We start from the raw sequence: 19,430 nt of genomic DNA on the forward strand, positions 1-19,430 counted from the left end.
TATGGTAGCTATCAATATTAATAATAATTTTCCTATCAATAATATATTAGGTATAATGTATTATAAATAACTTTATGCATCATTCAAATTAATGTCAGTAGGTACAAAGCATTAAGCATCGTGTTTGACATGACACTCAGCGTTTGAAAAACAAATACCAAGTACAGCGGTGTTAGGAATAAGAGGGTAATGTGCACATTCTTCAACCCATCCCACCTTCTACGTTCTCGGTATTGTTGCATACTTTTATGTTCCCTCATCTGCTTGGCTTCTGCTTCCTCCCAGTTCATATTCATGACTCCGGTCTTGCTTCTTTTTCGCCAACATTGCTGGTGGATGAACATTTATAAAATTAAATTTGGTCATGTTATTCTACTCTTTTAAAGGCTTTAGATGATAGTTCTCAAACTATACTGCATCAAGTTGTCTGGGGTTCTCATTAGGCAGGTTCCGATCCGTTCTGGTCTATTCATACTAATTCAGTAGGCCTGGTAGCAGTCCTAGGAACCTGCATTTCAACAAGCAACCGTGATGATTCTGAGAAAAGCATGCTCTAATGACTCCCGAGCCTGCAAGACAAAGTTCAGCAGCCTCAGTGTGGACCTCTGAGCTCTAAGTGAACCATCCCGTGCCTTCTTCATCTTGGTCATCTGGGGCTTCATCAGTATCCATCCTGTGATGTGCCCTGCCTTGGCCCTTTGTCACATTTTGCCATCTTTGTGTTCTTTCATGTAGCTCAAGTCACCCCTTCAGAGAGGCTGTCTCTGGGCACCCCAGGTAGAGTTGGTACTTTCTCTGTTGTCCCTTTTCGTACCTTGCAGTCCCCTTTCTTTATGGCACCATTCTTACTACGTTGTCATAGCGGCTTTACATGCCATGGTCTAACTGTGAGGTGTGAGTTTCATCACTACAAAATCATCTCATTCGTTTTTGTATCTCCAGGGTCTTGCACAAACATAGGCAAATGCATAACGAATTAAATACAGGATTGAAACCGAGACAGTCTTGATTTTTTAAATTCATCTTTTGTATAATATAAATTTATATTACTTATGCTCTGTAGGTTCTTAGGGTGCAATGTAGAAATAACGTTTATTTTCTACCTTCCTTTGAACATTATTCAGTTCAGAACAGAGGTTTAAACAAAGGAGGCAGAATTAGTAATGATTATGGAAATAATTTTTGGAAGAGCAGCCACTTGAGACTTCTTAAGATTTTTTTTTAATGGAGGTATAATTGACATACATTAGTTTAGTTTCAGGTTTACAATGTGATGATTCGATATTTGTATATATTGTGAAATGATCACCACAGTAGTTCTAGTTAACATCTGGGAAATGCTTCTTGAAGGGTGGCTAAAGTAGGACTTGAGGGGCTGTGAAGAGAATGAGAAAAGAGCATCATCCTGGCATGAACGGTGCAGAGGTACAAACGCTCGAAAGTGCATGGTTCTGGAAGGTTCAAGTGGTTTAATTGGGTTGTGGTAAAAGATATAGGGGTTGTGGTTAGAGATGACATTGGAGGAGCGGTAGTATATTTTGGAGGACACTTTATGCTTTGCAGAGAAGTTTTTGCTTGGCAAAGATTGTATCCTTGGGTTATAAAACACTATTGAAGCCCTTCAGCTAGAAAGAAACATAGTCAGATGGGAGAAGGATGGAGAAAGAAGAGAGACGAGTTAAAGGGGATTTGTTACAATTTTATGATGGAAGAGTAGATTAACAATTTAAAATAATTTTATCAACTTTTTATAATGTTCTTTGTTCATTCTGCTAGGTACTCTGATCAGGTTACATAAGATGAGTAAAACATAGTTCCCATAGACTACAGGAAAGTGTAAATATATAAAATAATTACAGCAATATAGCCAAGACGTACACATTAATGACGTATAGTAGATATAAAGTGTCATGGGAACTGAATTCATTGCGAAGTAACTTTCCTTGGGGGAATTTGGGGCTTGGTGGAGGAACAGGGGTTAGAATAGAACAAAGAAGAATATTTTGGGTAAAGGAATAAATAAAAGGAATAATGGGAATAATGGGGGACGGACCGTGGTTATGGTGCTGGAGCCGATTTGTCAAAGCTGGAAAAGTACTCAGTGTCAAACTGTAATGGGCCTTGAATATTGTGCTGAAAGATTTTGTATTTCCTCCTAGAGTTTTGTTTTCTAATTATGAGCATCCTATATATTGGCTATATACCTCGTAACAAATATAGAGAAATATAAAGGAATAGTATTCTGTGATTCCATCCCAAAATGTTATTATGAAAATAATATATATTGACTATATACCTTTTAAGAAATATAGAGAAATGTAAAGAAAAGATATTCTGTGATTCCATCACAAAATGTTATTACTAACACTTTCATGTATTTCTTCCCAGTGTTTTTCACCATGCTCAAATACATATTTAAGCATTAAAGAAATGAAATGAGGGGTGCCTGGGTGGCTCAGTCGTTGGAGCGTCTGACTCTTGATTTCAGCTCAGGTCACGATCCCAGGGTGGTAGTATTGAGCCCCCTGTCAGGTTCCGTGCTGAGCCTGGAGTCTGCTTGAGATTCTCTGTGTCTCTCCCTCTGTCCCTTTCTCATTCATGTGTGATCTCTCCCTTAAAATAAAAAAATTTAAAAAAATGAAATCAGAACCATACTGTGTGTGTGTGTGTGTGTGTGTGTGTGTGTGTATAATTTTATCTCACTTAAAATTGGAACAGGAAATTTTGTCATGTGGTTAAATGTGCCCAGAAAGCATGATTTGTAGTGATTGCAGTATTTATTCTGTTATATGGCTACCCTTAAATTATTTACCTGTTTCCTTATTGTTAGATTACTTAGGTTTCAATTTAAAATAATGGCTACCATTTCACCGAGCATCTTTGTACATCAATCCTTGTCTGTATTTCTGACTATGTAAGATCGGGTTCTAGAAATAACTGCACTGGATCAAACAGTCTAAGGGCTTGCAGTGTATTTCGCCACATTGCTCTTCTAGAAGTTTCCTGTTTAAATTCATGCCTGCAGTATGTGGGTTTGACTTTCACTATACTCGTAGCTAAGTTAAGTAGTTTTTAGTGTTTACTGTGTGCTGATTTTATAAATGGTATCTTGTATCCATTTTGAGTTTATTTTTGTGTATGGTGTAAGAAAGTGGTCCAGGTTCATTCTTCTGCGTGTCGCTGTCCAGTTTTCCCAGCACCACTTGCTGAATTTTAACGGTTATTTCCCTGACAACTAGTTTGAGCTGGTTTTTCCCCATATTTATTGATTCTTTGTTTCTTTTACTGGGAGGTGTCCTTGATCTTTACGGTATTCCCCTTTTATTTGGGCATTAGTATTTTTCTTGCTGATTTTAAGAAATATTTGTATAGAATGTAACTCTATCAGTCTTATTTTTGGCACATTTTCCTGTTTCTTGCCTCTTGCTTTTATAGTAGTGAATTTTAAGTTTAAGTATGTTTAGAAAGCCCTTTCTCATCTTGAGATCAAATCTATTCATCTGTATTTTGACTTAGTTTTTAACCTGTATTTTCCAATTCTCTTCATAACCCATAATAGTGGCAGCTTTTTGACTGAAGAGTGATGTGATTGGATCTGTGCATCAGAAAGAAGTCTTGTGCCTCCAGGGAGGTGGACTGGAATAAGGAGAGACTAGGGGCAGTGAACCCTGCTGAGAGGAGAAAATAAGGGTCTGGATGTGGGAACACAATGGAAGGGGAATGATTCTCCACTGATGGTCTGGGAGGTACTGCAGTGGCAGGCTGGTCATCACATATTAAGATGAGGTGCTATGGGACATCTAGATACAAGCAGTGTGATTAGAGGATTAAAACTCCAGGAGGCTGGTCTGGCTGCTGATAGAAATTAGGGAGCCATCCGCATACAAGTGTTAGTCCTAAAGTGGAAGGAAGGATGAGTTTTCAAGGCAGCTGACTGAGAAGGGTGGTCAGAATTAGAAGGCTAACCGGGAAGGTGTTCTCCAGGAAGCCGGGAGAGCTTTTTATTTTTGTGATTTATGCTTTGTCACTCACCCAGCAAAAATAACAATGTCAGATACTCCAAAGAGCTCGAGGAGGAGTGGGACTGAGAGTTGCCTTGGATTACCCTGCTCCTTTCCATGTATTTGGAAATAGGGGCTGTAGGGGGGAGAGAGATCAGTAGAAGAGAGGGGCATGGTCAAAGGATAGCACTTTTTGTTAGAGTCTGGGTAGACTTGAGCCCGTTGTCTGTTGAGGGAAAAGAATCTGTGAACAGGGAGAGTGTGAAGGAAAAGTAGAAGAAGGTAGAATTTGATGATACGGCAACTTAAAGGGATGAGTTGCCATGAGTGACAAGTGGCCTCTTCTGTCAGGTAGACCAGTAGTTCATTCCCAGAGACAGAATTTGCACAGAAGTTATTGAAACTATTTTTAGTCTGTTCTTTGAGTAAAAAAAACTACCTGCTTAATAACAAAATTTTCTTGTTTTAAAAATGGACAGTTTTCTAATTATTTCAGCATAAAGTTCTCATATAAATTCATATCTTTTACATGCTGCCGATTGGCAAAGTTCGTGTGTTGCTTTTAATGATAGACGTACCTAAAAAGACAGCTTGATAAGCATTCAGATTCCACTATTTATTATTCATTAATGGATGTATGAAATTAAACATTTTATATTATAACCATTTTTTTAAAATGTTTATTACAGGGGAATTTACCTAAATATTCCCATAACTCCCTGATGGTTCAAGCAATAAAGACAAACCTAACAGATCCGGACATACATGTGCTTTTCTTTGATGTGGAAGCGTTGATTATTCAACTCTTGACTGAAGAAGCCTCTAGGCCGAATACCGCGCTTATTTCCCCAGAGAATTTGCAAAAAGCATCTGGCAGTTCAGACAAAGGGGGCTCTTTTCTAACTGGAAAACGAGCAGCAGTTCTCTTCCAACAAGTGAAAGAAACCATCAAAGAGAACATAAAGGAACATCTCCTTGATGATGAAGAGGAGGATGAGGAGATAATGAGGCAGAGGAGGGAAGAAAGCGATCCAGAATACCGGGCCAGCAAATCTAAGCCATTGACCCTATTAGAATATAATTTAACAATGGACACTGCAAAATTGTTCATGTCCTGTCTTCACGCCTGGGGTTTAAATGAAGTTCTGGATGAAGTTTGTCTTGATCGCCTTGGAATGCTGAAACCCCATTGCACAGTATCTTTTGGTCTCCTGTCTCGAGGAGGTCATATGTCATTGATGCTTCCTGGTTATAATCAGCCTGCTCGTAAACTATCACATGGGAAAGCAGAAGTAGGAAGGAAGCTGCCAGCAGCCGAGGGCGCAGGAAAGGGAACTTACGGAGTGTCCCGAGCCGTCACCACCCAGCATCTACTGTCTATCATATCTTTGGCAAATACGTTAATGAGTATGACCAACGCAACGTTTATTGGTGATCATATGAAGAAGGGTCCTACCAGGTGTGACCATGATAGTCTGATTTTATTATCACATTTCAAAAAAACGAACAAAACAAAAACCCTGTTTTATTTTTCTCGCTGTTTGTTTTTATTTTTTTGGCTCTCCCCACCTTAACATTATTGTATTATCTCAGTGTTTCCCTTTTAAATTTTAAAACACAATATGCATGATTTAAAGCATGACAAAATCGCACAGTTTAACCTTCACTCAGATACAACGTAGCTATTCCAAAAAAATTTTGGAACAAGGGAGTAGGTATCAGTTCAGCTTTAATGAGTGAATTATAGACTAGGTCTTTGGTGAATATAATCTTGGGATTGTAGCTACCTAAAGTTTGCATTGATACTTAATTCAAAATGTGTATTTGAAATGCTTCTTCTCTTTGTGACATATATAATGAAAGATAGGTGTTCAGTAATTGGCTTCAGAATTTTGTGAGAAGTATAGTCAGAATTTTTCAGTTGGGAAAGAGAAAACAGCTTTTAATTGTAGGAGAGTATTATTTTAGTATTTCAGGAATGCCTAACCTGATTTGCTATTACCTATTTTCCAGAAGTCATGAAGATAGCTTTTGAAACTGGTTTTATTATACTTTATTGAGAGTTGATCATATTGAGAAATTTTAAAAAATCAAATACTTAAGTAGTACTTACCTTGTAACTGGTTCTGTTGCAAGTACTTTATAGACACTATCTCATTAATGCTCTTAACCCTGTAAGGTAGGTACTTTTATTATCCTTTTACTGCAGATAAGAAAACTGAGACTCAGGTCAAGTAATGTGTCCAAGGTCACACAAGTAGTTAAGTGGTAGAGCTAGAATTCAAAATGAGACACGTGGCCTCTGGAGTCCAAGATTTCTCATGCCTTACTTCCTTTTTCAGATTTTAAGGATGAATTCTTCTAAACTCAAAGTATTCCACGAATTCGTTTGACCAGTGATAGAGGAAGGGCTGAAATCTCAGCATGCTAATTGAAGAGTGAAGGACTAATTATGATATTTATTTGTCAGTGGTAGCACATTAAGCTATTCATAAATATTCCTTAAACTAGCATAAAGCACAGATTGTAGTTGTCAAACTTTTACTTGATATTTGCTAATCATTTAATATATTGAAATTTGAAAAGGAAAATGTTAATAGGTACGACGCAGGAAAAACCATTGGTTTTTGAAAAGTAAATTGAAAATGTTCTGTATGTGTTTTGCAATTCATTTGGGACTAGGAAGTTTAATATTTTAAATATTTTCAGATTTATGAAAGTATATATATATTTTCTTCTTCTTTTTAAAGGCCACCTCGACCAAGCACCCCAGACCTTTCTAAGGCAAGGGGTTCCCCTCCAACTTCCAGTAATATTGTGCAAGGACAGATTAAACAAGGTAAAATTAAATCTTATTAAGTAATTGACCTGACATTTCAGCTGTAGGAACTCAGGAGGCATAGCTAATGTGTAATCATAACATTTTGTTTGTCTCACATTGTTAAAAGGGAGAAAAGTTGTTATATTCCAGATGTAAATGTGGATAATTAAGGTGTCAGTTAAAAATAAATCAGGTTTATTTAGAAATTGATAAATGAGCATATTTCACATAATTTTATTGTACTGTCTTTGACCTAATTTTTATGCATTAGGGGCACCTTAACTTGACAACACTAGTGTGTTAATTGTGTGTGCTGAGTTTAAAAGTGATACCTATTTTTAAACTACATTTAGAAATGTTGAAATTCACATTTTCATACTGTAGCTCTTCTGCTCTTTACCAGCGGCTCATGCCTTGTAATCCACAAGTGGAAATCCTTTCTTTTTGTTTACATTATTATATACTTTAACTTTTGTCTATAGCTTTCTTTTTCAGTAGGAGGTGGAAGTGAATGTTGCGTTTCTTTTCCATTATTATCTTTTATATTCATTTTAAGAGTAGCAAATGAGGCAACCAGAGTTGGGGGTCAGGTCTGCTGAGAGTTTCCCTTCAGGCCGAGCGTTAATGCTGGCTCTCAGAATGTGATAGAAGTGAAGAAGTGAGCAGGAGATGGGATGCTGAAGGTTCTGCTTGTAAATGCTGACTTTCAGGGTCTTCTTTTTTCCATAGGTTTTGTTTTTGTTTTGTTTTTTCGGGTTTAAAGAGTCCGTGAATAGTTCTACAAGATTTGTTAGATAAACAATAGGCCTCCAACTTTTTATCTACAATTTTTCCCTTCCCTAGGACAAGTACTTTTTTCTCTCTTAGCTTATTATTTAGTATTTACTGTCTTTAAATATATGCCCGCTTTTCAGTTTAAGTACTTGTCTATTGGCTTCCCATTATGGAAGAAAAGCTCTCACATTCTCAACTCCCTCCCATCCTTTATTCCAACCCTATGTATTCACCCCTCTTGTTGCCCTTCCTCTGATTAAACTTGATATAAACTATTATAACTGTGTGTTATAGAAAAGTTTTGGTTGGACAGCTTTATACTTGTGTATGTGTGAAATATATGTACAGAAAAGTGCACAGAACAGAAATATCTAGCTCAGTGAGTCCTTTTACATGCTGAACACTCTTGTAACTATGGCGTTGGACAAGAAATCGAACTTTGCCAGGGCTCCAGAAGTTGCTGGTATGTTCCCTCCCAATCATATGCCCCCTTCCAAAGGTCACTACTATCTTGACTTCTGGGAAATTCCTTCTTTTCTTTCCTTTATAGTTATACCCATCTAAGTTTAAATCCCTGAACACTATTTAATTTTGTCTGTGTTTTGAATTTTATATAAATTCAGTCAGGCGTGGAGTTATGTATCGTTTTGTATTTGGCTTCTTTTGTGAGATTTATCGATGATGTTGCATCTGACTAAAGTTTATTCATTTTCATTGTTCATTTTTATTGGAGTAGTGTATTCTGTTGAATGAATAGACCACAGTTTCTCCATTTTCCTATCAATAACCATTTGAATTATTTCCAGTTTTTGTTTTTCATAAATAATTCCATGAACATTCTTGCATTTGGATCTTAATGTACCTTATGAGTACTTCTGTTGTGTCTATAACTAAAAGTGGGATTTCTGCATATGTTTATCTTCAGCTTTAGCAGATGTTGTCATGTCTTCCTAAGTGAGTGACTAATACGGATCCCTCAAAATGGCTAATGTGGAAAAGATGGAAAATGCTGCATTGGCTAGGATATGGGGCAAGAACTCCCATACACCACCGGTGAGATATGCTGGCCAACCCTGAATATTTTCCATCTTTTTCACTTTAGCCATCTTGGTGTGTGTATAGTAGGCTCTCGTATGTTTAATTTACATTCCCCAGTTTCCATTAAGGTCGAACACTTTTTTGTATGTATATTGCTCATATTTATATGTTCTTTTGTGAAGTGCCTGTCCAACTTGTGTATCTATTAGGTTGTCTTTAAAAACATGACTTGTAAGGGTTGATCTGTGACTGTCCTTAATATGAGCCCTCTGTTATATGTAAATATTTATTTGCCTTTCATGCCTATCTTTGAAATTCAGCACTCTCCATTTCAGTGGAATGTAATATAACATTTTTTTTTCATTTATGATTAATATTTTTGTGTCCTGTTTAGAAGTTACCCTGATATCACAAGGCCATTCTGTCTTAGGAGATTTTTTGTTTTCCCCTTTTTATTTAGATCTCCAATCTGCCTAGAATTCAGTTCTGGGTATAAAGGGAAACAGGGGTCCTGTTTTGTTTTTTTCCTCCATATGATACCATATTAGTCCAGCATGATTTATTAAAGAGACGATTCATTCCCCACTGCTTTGCAGTGCCACCTTTGGCATAAATAAAATGTTCTTGGAGAGAGAGAGAATCCCGGGCAGGCACTGACAGCACAGAGCTCAACGCAGGGTTTGAACTCACAAACCTCACAAACCATGAGATCATGACCTGAGCGCTTAACTGACTGAGCCACCCAGGCGCCCCCATTAAATATTCTTTGATTTGATTTGTTCCTGGGACTGTTTGTGCCCATTGATTTGCTTGTGTATCCTTTTGCCTTAATTACTGTAGCTTTGTAATAAAACTTGGTATTCAGTAGATCAAGTCTTTCCACCTTATTCTTAAATCATGTTATGGCTATGCTTGTTTCTTTGAATTTCTCAGTTGTCAGTTTAAAGCTAGTTTGTTAATTGTTACAAAAACCTGTTATGATTTCAACTGCCATTTTATTGAATTTGTAGATGAGTTTGGGGAGAATTAGTATCTTTGTGGGATTCATTCATTCAATATATTTAACATATTCAACTCAGCCCTATTCCTATTTTTTTTAGGTCTGATATAGCTATGTTAACTCTTAGAGTTTTCTGTGTAGAGGTCTTACATACTTTAGATTTATTCCTAGATATGGATTTAAAAATATTCTTGTAACTGGTATTGAATATTTTGTTTTCTGTGCCTCTGGCACAGAAATGCAGATGATTTTTGTATATTGACCTTGTACCAAGCAGTCATGCTAAATGCAACTATTGTTTGTAATACTTTATTTGTAGATTAGTTGGATTATATGGACAGTCATATGGGATACTTTTTCTATTCCCAATGTTTTCCCAAAGGGAAAATGTCTAAGCTTTCATAATTCTGATATTTCCCATATGCTTCTTACTGGTAATCTCTAAGAAATTAACTCTCCATTATTCCTTTGCTAAGTGTTTATCTTCAGTGTATGTTGGGTTTTATCATGCTTTTTCTATCTTGAGATGAATATATAATTTTTCCTTTTAATCTGTTGTGATGCATTATTGTCTTATATAGTTGCAGTGTGTGTATGTGTGTGTGTATGTGTGTATGTATGTGTGTGTGTGTATATATATATAATTTTTTTCCCAGAAGAAAGTTGTCCTTTCTTCTGATGCCCTTATAAAGTATTACATTACTCAAGGTTCAAAAAGTTGATTAAGGGATCTTTCCTCCTTTTCTATTCAGGTAGAATTTGAATAAGATTGGCATTATCTCTTCCATAAATGTGCAGCAGAATTGGTTGGATTTAGATCTAGAGGTTTTCTTGGTGGGAAGTTTTTAAATTCTGGGTTTAATTTCTCTCATTGTCATGTGACACTTCAAATTTTCTGCTCTTGTGTCTGTTTCATTAATTCATATTCAGTGATTTTTCCAGTTCTTTTAAATTTGCTGTCCTAGGAAAATATATTATCTTTTAAATTTCTTTAATATCTGTAGTGATGTCACCATTTTTATTTCTTATGTTAATCATTTGTATCTTCTTTCTTTTTTTTATCAGTCTCATCAGGGGCTTATGGACCTTATTAGTTATTTTAATGAATCCGCTGTGTCTTTGTGTATCCTTTCTAGTGCATATTTTTTCCAACTTCACTGAAGTCAGCTCTTCTACATTCTTTGGATTTAGTAGGCTTTTTTTTTTTTTTAACTTTCTAACATGGGTGGTTACTTACCAATTTTTATCCCTCCTTTCTTCAGAGTATATGCCCAAAATAATGTCATCTGTGAATAAAGACAATTTTACCTCTTTTGAGACAGTGCATTTTATTTTTCTTACCTTATTGCACAGATAAGGAGTTAGAGCATGATGTTGAATTGAAGAAGTCAGAGTAGACATCTTTGCCTGTTCCCAACCATGGGTTAAAGCATTCAGTCTTTATTAAGTATGATGTTAGCTGCAGGTTCTTCTTAGATGAGGAGGATGTTAAGGAAGTTACCTTCTCTTCTTAGTTTGTTGAGAAATTTTTTATGATGTTAGACTTGGTCACATGGTTTTTCTGCATCTTTTGAAATTAACAAATGAGTTTTCTCCTTTACTTTCTTAAGACAAAGTACATGAATTTTTGAATTTTAAAACAACCTTGTGATCCTAGGGTAGACCACACTTGGTCATGATGAATTATTCTTCTTCTGGATTGTTGGATATAATTTGCTAAAATTTGTTAAGAGTTTGTTACATTTATGAGGGATTTTGGTCTACAATTTTCATTTCTGTTAATGTTCTTTGTTCAGTTTTGTAACAGTATAATGGTGGAGTTAGCATGTTATCCTTTTGTGTGTGTGTGTTTTCTGGAAGGGTTTGTGTAGGAATGATATTATTTCTTAGTTGTTTGATCTAATGCACTAGTGAAAGTATGTAGACCTGGAGTTTTCTCTATGGGAAGGGTCTTAACTGCAAATTTGGATGTTTTAATAGATTAGGGTTATTTAGATGTTTTTCTTTTTTAATTATTATTTCATCTTGAGTGAACTTTGGTAGTTTGTGTCAAAGTTATTGGCAAAAAGTTTAATATTCTCTTATTTTTCTTTTAATATCCTATATGTAGGATTTGAAAAGATATCCCCTCTCCAATTTCTGTTATTTATAATTTATGAATTTTCTTTCTTTTCCTGAGTAGTCTAGCAGTGATTGTGGATTTTTTTTATTCCTCCTTGCATCTGTATATTAGTTTTTGCTTCATGTTTTATGAATCTCTCTTATTAGGCACATAAACCTTTAGAATTGTTATTTCTTACTGACTTTTTTTTTGTTTTTACTTGTCTCATGAAATGATCTCTTTATCCTTGATAATATCTTTTGCTTTTGCTTTGAAAATCTACTTTGTTTATAATAATATAACCATTTTAGCATTTTTTGGTTACTATTATTAGCATGGTGTATATTTTTCCATCCTTTTACTTTTCACCCATTTTGCATCTTTACATTTAAAGTGTGTTTCTTTGTAGACAACATGGCCTGCTTTTTAACTGTAGTGTTTAAACCACTTACATTTAATGTGTTTGTTGACATGGTTAGGTTTGAGTCCATCTTTCTGCTCTTTTTCTCCTTGTCTCATTTGTTCTTTGTTCCTTCTTTTCCTTTTTCTGCTGTTTTTCAGATTAATGGAATCTTTTTTTTTATTATATCACTTTATCTCCTTTATTGGCTTATAAGCTAAATTTTTGTTATTTTAGTGGCAATTTTAGAGTTTAGTTTACATAGATTTTTAACTTATCACAGTGTGCCTTTCAGTGGTATTATTACCATTTAACATTAAAAAAAATTTTTTTAATGTTTATTTTTGAGAGAGAGTGAGTCGGGGAGGGGCAGAGAGAGAGAGGGAAGGAGGGAGACAATCTGAAACAGGCTCCAGGCTCTGAGCTGTCAGCATAGAGCCTGACACGGAGCTCAAACTCTGAACAATCAAAGATCATGACCTGAGCCAAAGTTGGATGCTTAACTGACTGAGCCAGTCAGGTGCCCCTACCATTTAACATTAAATATAAAAATTGTAAAATGTTTTACTTGCATTTTTTACTTCCTGGCCTTTGTGCGATTTTTGTCTTGTAATTTACGTTTTTGTAGATTATAAACCTTAAATATCACTATTATTTAATAGTCAGTTGTATTTTATGGAGATTTAAATAGACAAAGACCATATATATTTACCTATGTAATTACCATTTTTGCTGCTCTTCATTCCTTTGTATAGATCTGGATTTTTATCTGGTATAATTTTTTTTTTTTTCTGTCTAAAGTACTTGCTTTAACATTTCTTGTAGTGAAGGTCTGCTGTGCTTTCAGCTTTATGTCTGAAAACATCTTTATTTGCTTTTGACTTTGGAAGATATTTTTTTGGTATAGAATTCTACGTTGACCATTTGTATCTTTCAGTACTTTAGAAATGATACTTTATTGTCTTCTCATTTGCATTGTTTTTAACAAGAAATCTGATGCCATTTGTATCTATCTCTGTATATAACTAACATTTAAAAAGTTTTTTTTACTACTTGTTGTCAAGATTTTCTCTTTATTTGGTTTTGAGCCATTTGCTTATGAGGCTTCTTGGTGTAGTTTTATGTTTCTTGTGGTTGCGGTTTATTAAGCTTATTTTTGTAGTTTTTATTAAGTTAAAACATTTCTCACCATTATTTCTCCAACTAATCTTTCTTTTCTCTCCTCTCTTCTCTCTTTATTGGACTCAAATTATATGTACATTAGGCCACTTGAAATTGTTTCATAGCTCATTGATGCTTTATTTTTGGATTTTTTTCCTCTCTGTGTTTTGATTAGGTAGTTTCTGTTGCAATGTCTTCAAGTTCATTCATATTTTCTAGCAATATCCAAACTGCTATTAAGCCCAATCAGTGTATTTTTCATCTCAGATATTATGATTTTCATGTTCACAATTTTGAATTGGGTCTTTTTGTTTATATTCTCATTGTCTCTATGTAACTTTTTTCAATATATGAATTACAGTTATAATAACTGTTTTAATACTCTTATTTGATAATTTTGACATCTCTGTCAGTTTGGGGTTGTTTTTAATTGACTTTTCCTCTCCTCATTATGGACTGTACTTTCCTGCTTCTTTGTGTGCCTGGTAATCATTGTTAAGTGGCAGATATTTGAATTTCACCTTGTTGGGTACTGAATATTTTTATATTGTTATAAAAAAATTTTAAGCTATATTCTGGATGCACTTAAGTTACTTGGAAGCAGTTTGATCTTTTTCTGGTCTTGCTTTTATGATTTGTTAGGTGGGTGTGGAGTCATGTTCTGTCTAAGGCTAATTTCCCATTACTCGGGCCAGACCTTCCTGAGTATCTGGTACCCCATGAATTCTGAATTTTCCAGTCTGGCTAGTGGGAGCAACACACATATACTTTAGTAGTTTCCTCACACACATGAACTGATTGTGCTCTGCTGAATATTTGAGGGGGACCTCTGAAGAACCTTGATCTTTGAAGTTCTCTTCTCTTCCTGTGGATTCTGGCTGCTCTGGTTTCCTGAGACTCTCAGCTCTGTCTCCTTAGCTCAGGGAAACTGTTGGGCTCTTCCTAAATCCTCTTTCCTATATGTTGGTCTAGAAACTCCCAACAAGGCAATAAATGGGGGTAATCATAGAGCTGTTTGTCTCCCAACTCCTCACTTTTAGTCCATCATCATTTGATGTCCAGTGGCTTGAAACTATTGGTTTTTTATGTATTTTTGGGGTGGGGGTTATTTTAGATGGGATTATAAGTCTATTTCATGTTACTCCATCTTGGCCAGAAGTGGAAGGTCCTCTCCCTTTACTTTAAACATTTTTTTTTTTAGTTTATTTATTTATTTTGAGAGAGAGAGAGAGAGGAGGAGAGAGAAAGAGAGCGAGCGAGCACGTGGGAGGGTCAGAGAGAGGGAGGGAGAGAATCCCAAGTAGACTGTGCGCTGTCAGTACAGAGCCCCATGTGGAGCTTGAACCCATGAACCATGAGATCATGACCTGAGCTGAAATCAGGAGTCGGATGCTTCACTGACTCAACCACCCAGGTGCCTCCAAAATGTTCTAAATATACTATTACTTCATAAAGTAAATATTCTTTTATTTTTTTAATGTTTATTTATTTTTGAGAGAGAGACAGAGCATGGGCATGAGCATGTGCAGGGGAGGGGCAGAGAGAGAGGGAAACACAGAATCTGAGGCAGGCTCCAGGCTCTGAGCTGTCAGCACAAAGTCTGATGCAGGGCTTGAACCCATGAACTGCAAGATCATGACCTGAGCTGAGGTCGTATGCTTATCCAACTGAGCCACCCAGGCACCCCAAGGTAAATATTCTTTATGTTACATAGTGTTGTAATATTTTTATAGCCATTACTTCAGGGAGAAATGGAAACGGGTTCACAAAGCTAAAAGACTGACTTAAAATATGGTTAGTTATGGAGGTATGATTAGGATACAATAGCACCTTTTAACTCTAGATCTGTGCTTTTTCTACAATAACACGTATTTTTGTTCTAAATCCACTGAAAATATCATCCAGATTATACAGTACAAATCAGTGGCAGGCCACACTCTCCTTCATTTAATTAGTTTAGAGCTTCATTTGAGACCAGTGCCTGTTAGAGATTTTATTTGTTGTCCTCATCATTACCATCTTCATTATCATTCTTTATAGTTGATGTTTCTTCTTGGATGACAGTTTTCTCCCTCTGTAACCATAGCAGCAGATACAAGGGGTCCAGCGTAATTTGTGACATTGTCACGATACATTGTGTACTTCACCACCATTACAGTATTCAGTTTACTCACTTGGTCAGTTCTGAGAATGTTACAGTAGGAAAGCTTTAATGTTGCTTCTCTCATAAAGCATCATGTTTTGAGAGTAGTGAAGAGAATTGAGTCTTTTTCTAAAGCATTTATTTAAGGTAGACTTAGGAGTTTCCATTTGGAATAGCACAGACGCTTATCTTTTAAAGTAAATAAAGGTTAGCAACGTGTAGTGAGAGTTATGGTAAAATATTTTAGGATGGCATCAGGAAACCCACTTTCTATTTGAATATTGAAAATATGGAGTAATTATCTCTTTAACAAAAAAATTGTTGAGCACTTTTTTCTCCAAACATCTATTTAGGACATTAGAAAGATTATTCTGATGTATACTCTCTTAAGTAGTGTGTGTGTGTGTGTGTGTGTGTGTGTGTGTGTGTGTGTGTGTGTGTATCTATATATCTATATCTATATCTATATCTGTATCTATATCTATATATCTAGTAGATAACTCATGAACATAAAACAACCAGTTTAGGATAAGAAGTGGTCAGAGAATGGACAAAAGCTCTGAGTTCTTGGACTACAGTTCAACAGTTAGGGTATTATATTTCGTCTTTCTGCTCTGACTTCTTTTACCTTGGTTTTCTTTTAAACCTTTTCCTCTCCTTATGTTTTCTTTTCCTGACTCCCACTGCAGTGCACATTGACTCACAATCCATTTTTCAAGCTGGATTGCAAACATGAATATGCTTCTTTTCGATAAACTGTCACTTACATGTCGGCTAATACTTGTTCAGCTGCAAAATAATCTATACAGAGTAAAGACTTTAGCTGGGGATTGGACCTTTCATAGACATTTGGATCTGAGAATAAAGATGATCTGGAGAGTTCAGCTAACATAATTTCTCATACACATTATCAGGGTATTTCATTGGAAAATAATTTCTTCACAGGAGGTTTATTTTGTCTAGCAGTGGGCTTGTTAATTCAGTCTTTGCCAATAATTAACATTTATAGACAAGTCATGTACTTTTTGATAGAGACAGTTTTTATTTATTAGATACTCAATTGTGTGCTTTATAAAACATCTCACTTGAGAAAGGGATCAGAGATGTCAAACTAACTTTTTGTTCATGGTTATACAGCCCTAAATCTGCCCATCGCTTTAGGCTTCTCTACATTCTGACGTACTGTACTTCTCTTGATCGATTCAGTAATCTCATGGCATAAGTCTTTGGTCTGTGTCTCTAGTGCTTATCTTGATTGTGACCCTGTGTCTATGCTGGTAGTTGTGTCTTTACTCAGTGGTAGGTGTGGAAGCAAATCTAAGCAATTTAAGGTTCTAAGGTTATGTAACGATATCTGCTGTTTTATTTTTCAGAAATGTATTTAATTTAGGTTGTCTAAACTTGAAGTAGGAAGTAGTCATTGTTAAATTATTTCAGGAATCATTTATGTAAATTACCCAATAATTTCTCACCATCTTTTTCCAGGGTCTATAGCAAGAAACATATATGGAGTACATATATCAGGTTATTGGATGGACCTGAAGACTCCTTAAAACTTTGTGTTTGAATTTACATGCCTTTTAATAAAAATTGGCATGTAACTTTGGTCTTTGGAAGCTCAAAGGACAGACTTTTGTTCTTTCTGTTCACTAATTTGGCACAAGTGCTTTGAACAGTGACTGGTACACAGAAGGTACTCAATAAATACTTGAATGAATGGATCTATAGATACCTTCTCTCTATGTTTCTAGTGTCAGTATGTCAGTAACTAGGTGCTGAATCTACAAGGCTGACATAACAAATCTCTGCCTTCAAGGAGCTTCTATGTAACGGAGGAGATTCAGACAAGTGTAATTTATGATAATATTTTAATTAGTTATTTGCTTTTCCTGCCAGACTCTCAGTAACCAAGTAACTTTGGCTAATCTTTATGAGACTTTGTATGCTTAGCCCAATATCTGGCACATAGTAGGGGATTATTGTTAATTAAATGAAATAGAAAATTTTAATAGCCTTACTTTCACTGCAGCAAACTTCAGACTCTTCCCCCCAGCCCCCATTGTTTTGGGTCTTAGCTCATTTATGTATTTTGGATGTTAGTAATGAAGGAGACCTTTTACAGAAGTGGGATTTTTAAACATTTTTTTAAGTTTTATTTTTTGAACACTGGCTGGAGTTATAAGCCAAGTCATTGCATCTGAACTTATTCCAAGTCTGATATAATCCAGTGGTGATCTATAGGTTAAGTAGAGTTACTATTTTTCAAACATTATCAGCACTTGTTATTTTGCCTTGATGTATGTCTGTCAGAACAGCATCTTGGGCTGTTAATTCGTTCTGCTTTACGGTAGGTGCTTATCCTCTCTATTTCCTGGACCTTTGTACTTCCTTATTGCCGTTAGACTTTTTGTGCTCTTTCTCCATGGTGTTTTAAGGAAACCCTTTTTTCTGTAGACTGCTTGATCAACAGTTTATCCTAATGCTTCATGTTGATTTAAAAGATGATGAGAATGCTCAACTCCCTGAGACATAGAAGTGTAGACATAAAGGAAGTTTATAAAAGGGCAGATGTTACTCTAAGATCTCTCTTGGATGGAAGACTTAGTGTGGAACGCCGCCTCCTCCTCCTCTATCCACCCCTCTCCACGCTTCATGATTATCACACAGCTCTTTAGATAAAGTGATTCATTATTAAATAGTGTTCATTATTTATTAGTGTTAAGCTTTGGAAAAACTTCTTTAAGCATTGCGTTTGGTTTTACAGAAATCTTTATCTTCTAGATTTTTTTTTTCCGCCTAAAAAATGTATTGAAAGGGCTATTTGTGTTCTTGTACCAGGAGGCCAATGAGGTTTAGACCAATAACTTGCTACCTAAAGTAAGTTCACTTTCTGTCCTTGATACATTCTTCATGTCACAATGTCAGTAGGGAACACTGGAATTCAGAGTCCGATTTCATATGAAGACTTAAATAGGCTTATTCAAAAACAGAAAACCCTGGGTATCGTACATGTATATATGCTATCTAATGGAAAGCGAGAGCGCATGTGTGCACGTGTGTGTTAACCCCATGGGTTCGTTTATCTTTGCCTATCTGTTCATGTGATAGTAAGTAGTCAAAGAGGCTCTTAGCTGCGAAATTAAGGAAATTTCCTAGGTAAACTAATAGAACTTATGCCACTTCTGTCATCACTGAAAGTTGCATTGAGAGTTTGCCCTTAAGTTTTACTAAATCCTTAATAAGAGAAAGCCAGTTGATCATTATCATTGCCGCTTTAAGAAACCAAATGCTCATTTATGCTTTATGGTATAAATTTTTAATACTCAGTGCTACATATGACCTCTTCAGATTTTTATTTGTCATTAAATCTTGAGCTTTTTATTTTAGAAGTAGTACTTTTTAAATTTCTGTTGCTGATTTTTTTTTCTGTGTGTGAACAGTTTTGAAAGCTCAAGTAGAATTTGAGTATTCTCAATTAATTATGAAAGTAGTTCTAGATTCTGCAGTTTTAGTTATGAAGTAGGCTGAATGAAATATTTTTTGGTGATGCAGAGATTTTTAAAAACAAACTTACATATATTATAAAAATAAACTTACATTTATTGAACATTATTCTATTAAGACCTATTATTACTTATTCTAGCAGTTTCCTCAGTAGCATTTCTGCTTTCCTTTATGCTGTGACTTAGAGAAGATGTGCTTTTGTCCCACTACTTATTTGTCCTGGCTAGGGTAATGGTCACTCTGTCCTGCAGTTTTATTCATTTGTATTGAATTTCCTCACGTTCTAATTCTGGTGTCCTCTCACTTAAGAGAAAAATCAGATACAGTTACCACAGCCTTTTGAAGGATGATGATAATTTCTCCTTTTCTATAATTTCTCTTAAAAAGGAAAAAAGTCCCACTTGTTGAAAATCACCAGAGGAACTTTGTCAACAATTTTGGTAGCATGAAAGCTAAAGCCTGACAATTTTCTCTTCGCCAGCCAGGC

The 19,430-nt window shown here is 35.6% G+C and overlaps 1 protein-coding gene across 10 annotated transcripts in view; it reads left to right on the top strand.

Annotated features, from left to right (window-relative positions):
• The window catches only part of WDR7 (WD repeat domain 7), a 354,382-nt gene that overhangs the window by 96,926 nt on the left and 238,026 nt on the right, over positions 1-19,430 (top strand). For all 10 annotated transcript variants that reach the window (XM_042962008.1, XM_015536841.2, XM_042962015.1 and 7 more), the window contains 2 exons: positions 4,691-5,460; positions 6,752-6,840. In XM_042962008.1, the coding sequence (XP_042817942.1) occupies positions 4,691-5,460; positions 6,752-6,840 (859 nt within the window). The remainder of the gene's footprint in view (positions 1-4,690; positions 5,461-6,751; positions 6,841-19,430) is intronic.

This window comes from Panthera tigris, chromosome D3 (genome assembly GCF_018350195.1).
Source record: "Panthera tigris isolate Pti1 chromosome D3, P.tigris_Pti1_mat1.1, whole genome shotgun sequence".
NCBI lineage: Eukaryota > Metazoa > Chordata > Mammalia > Carnivora > Felidae > Panthera > Panthera tigris.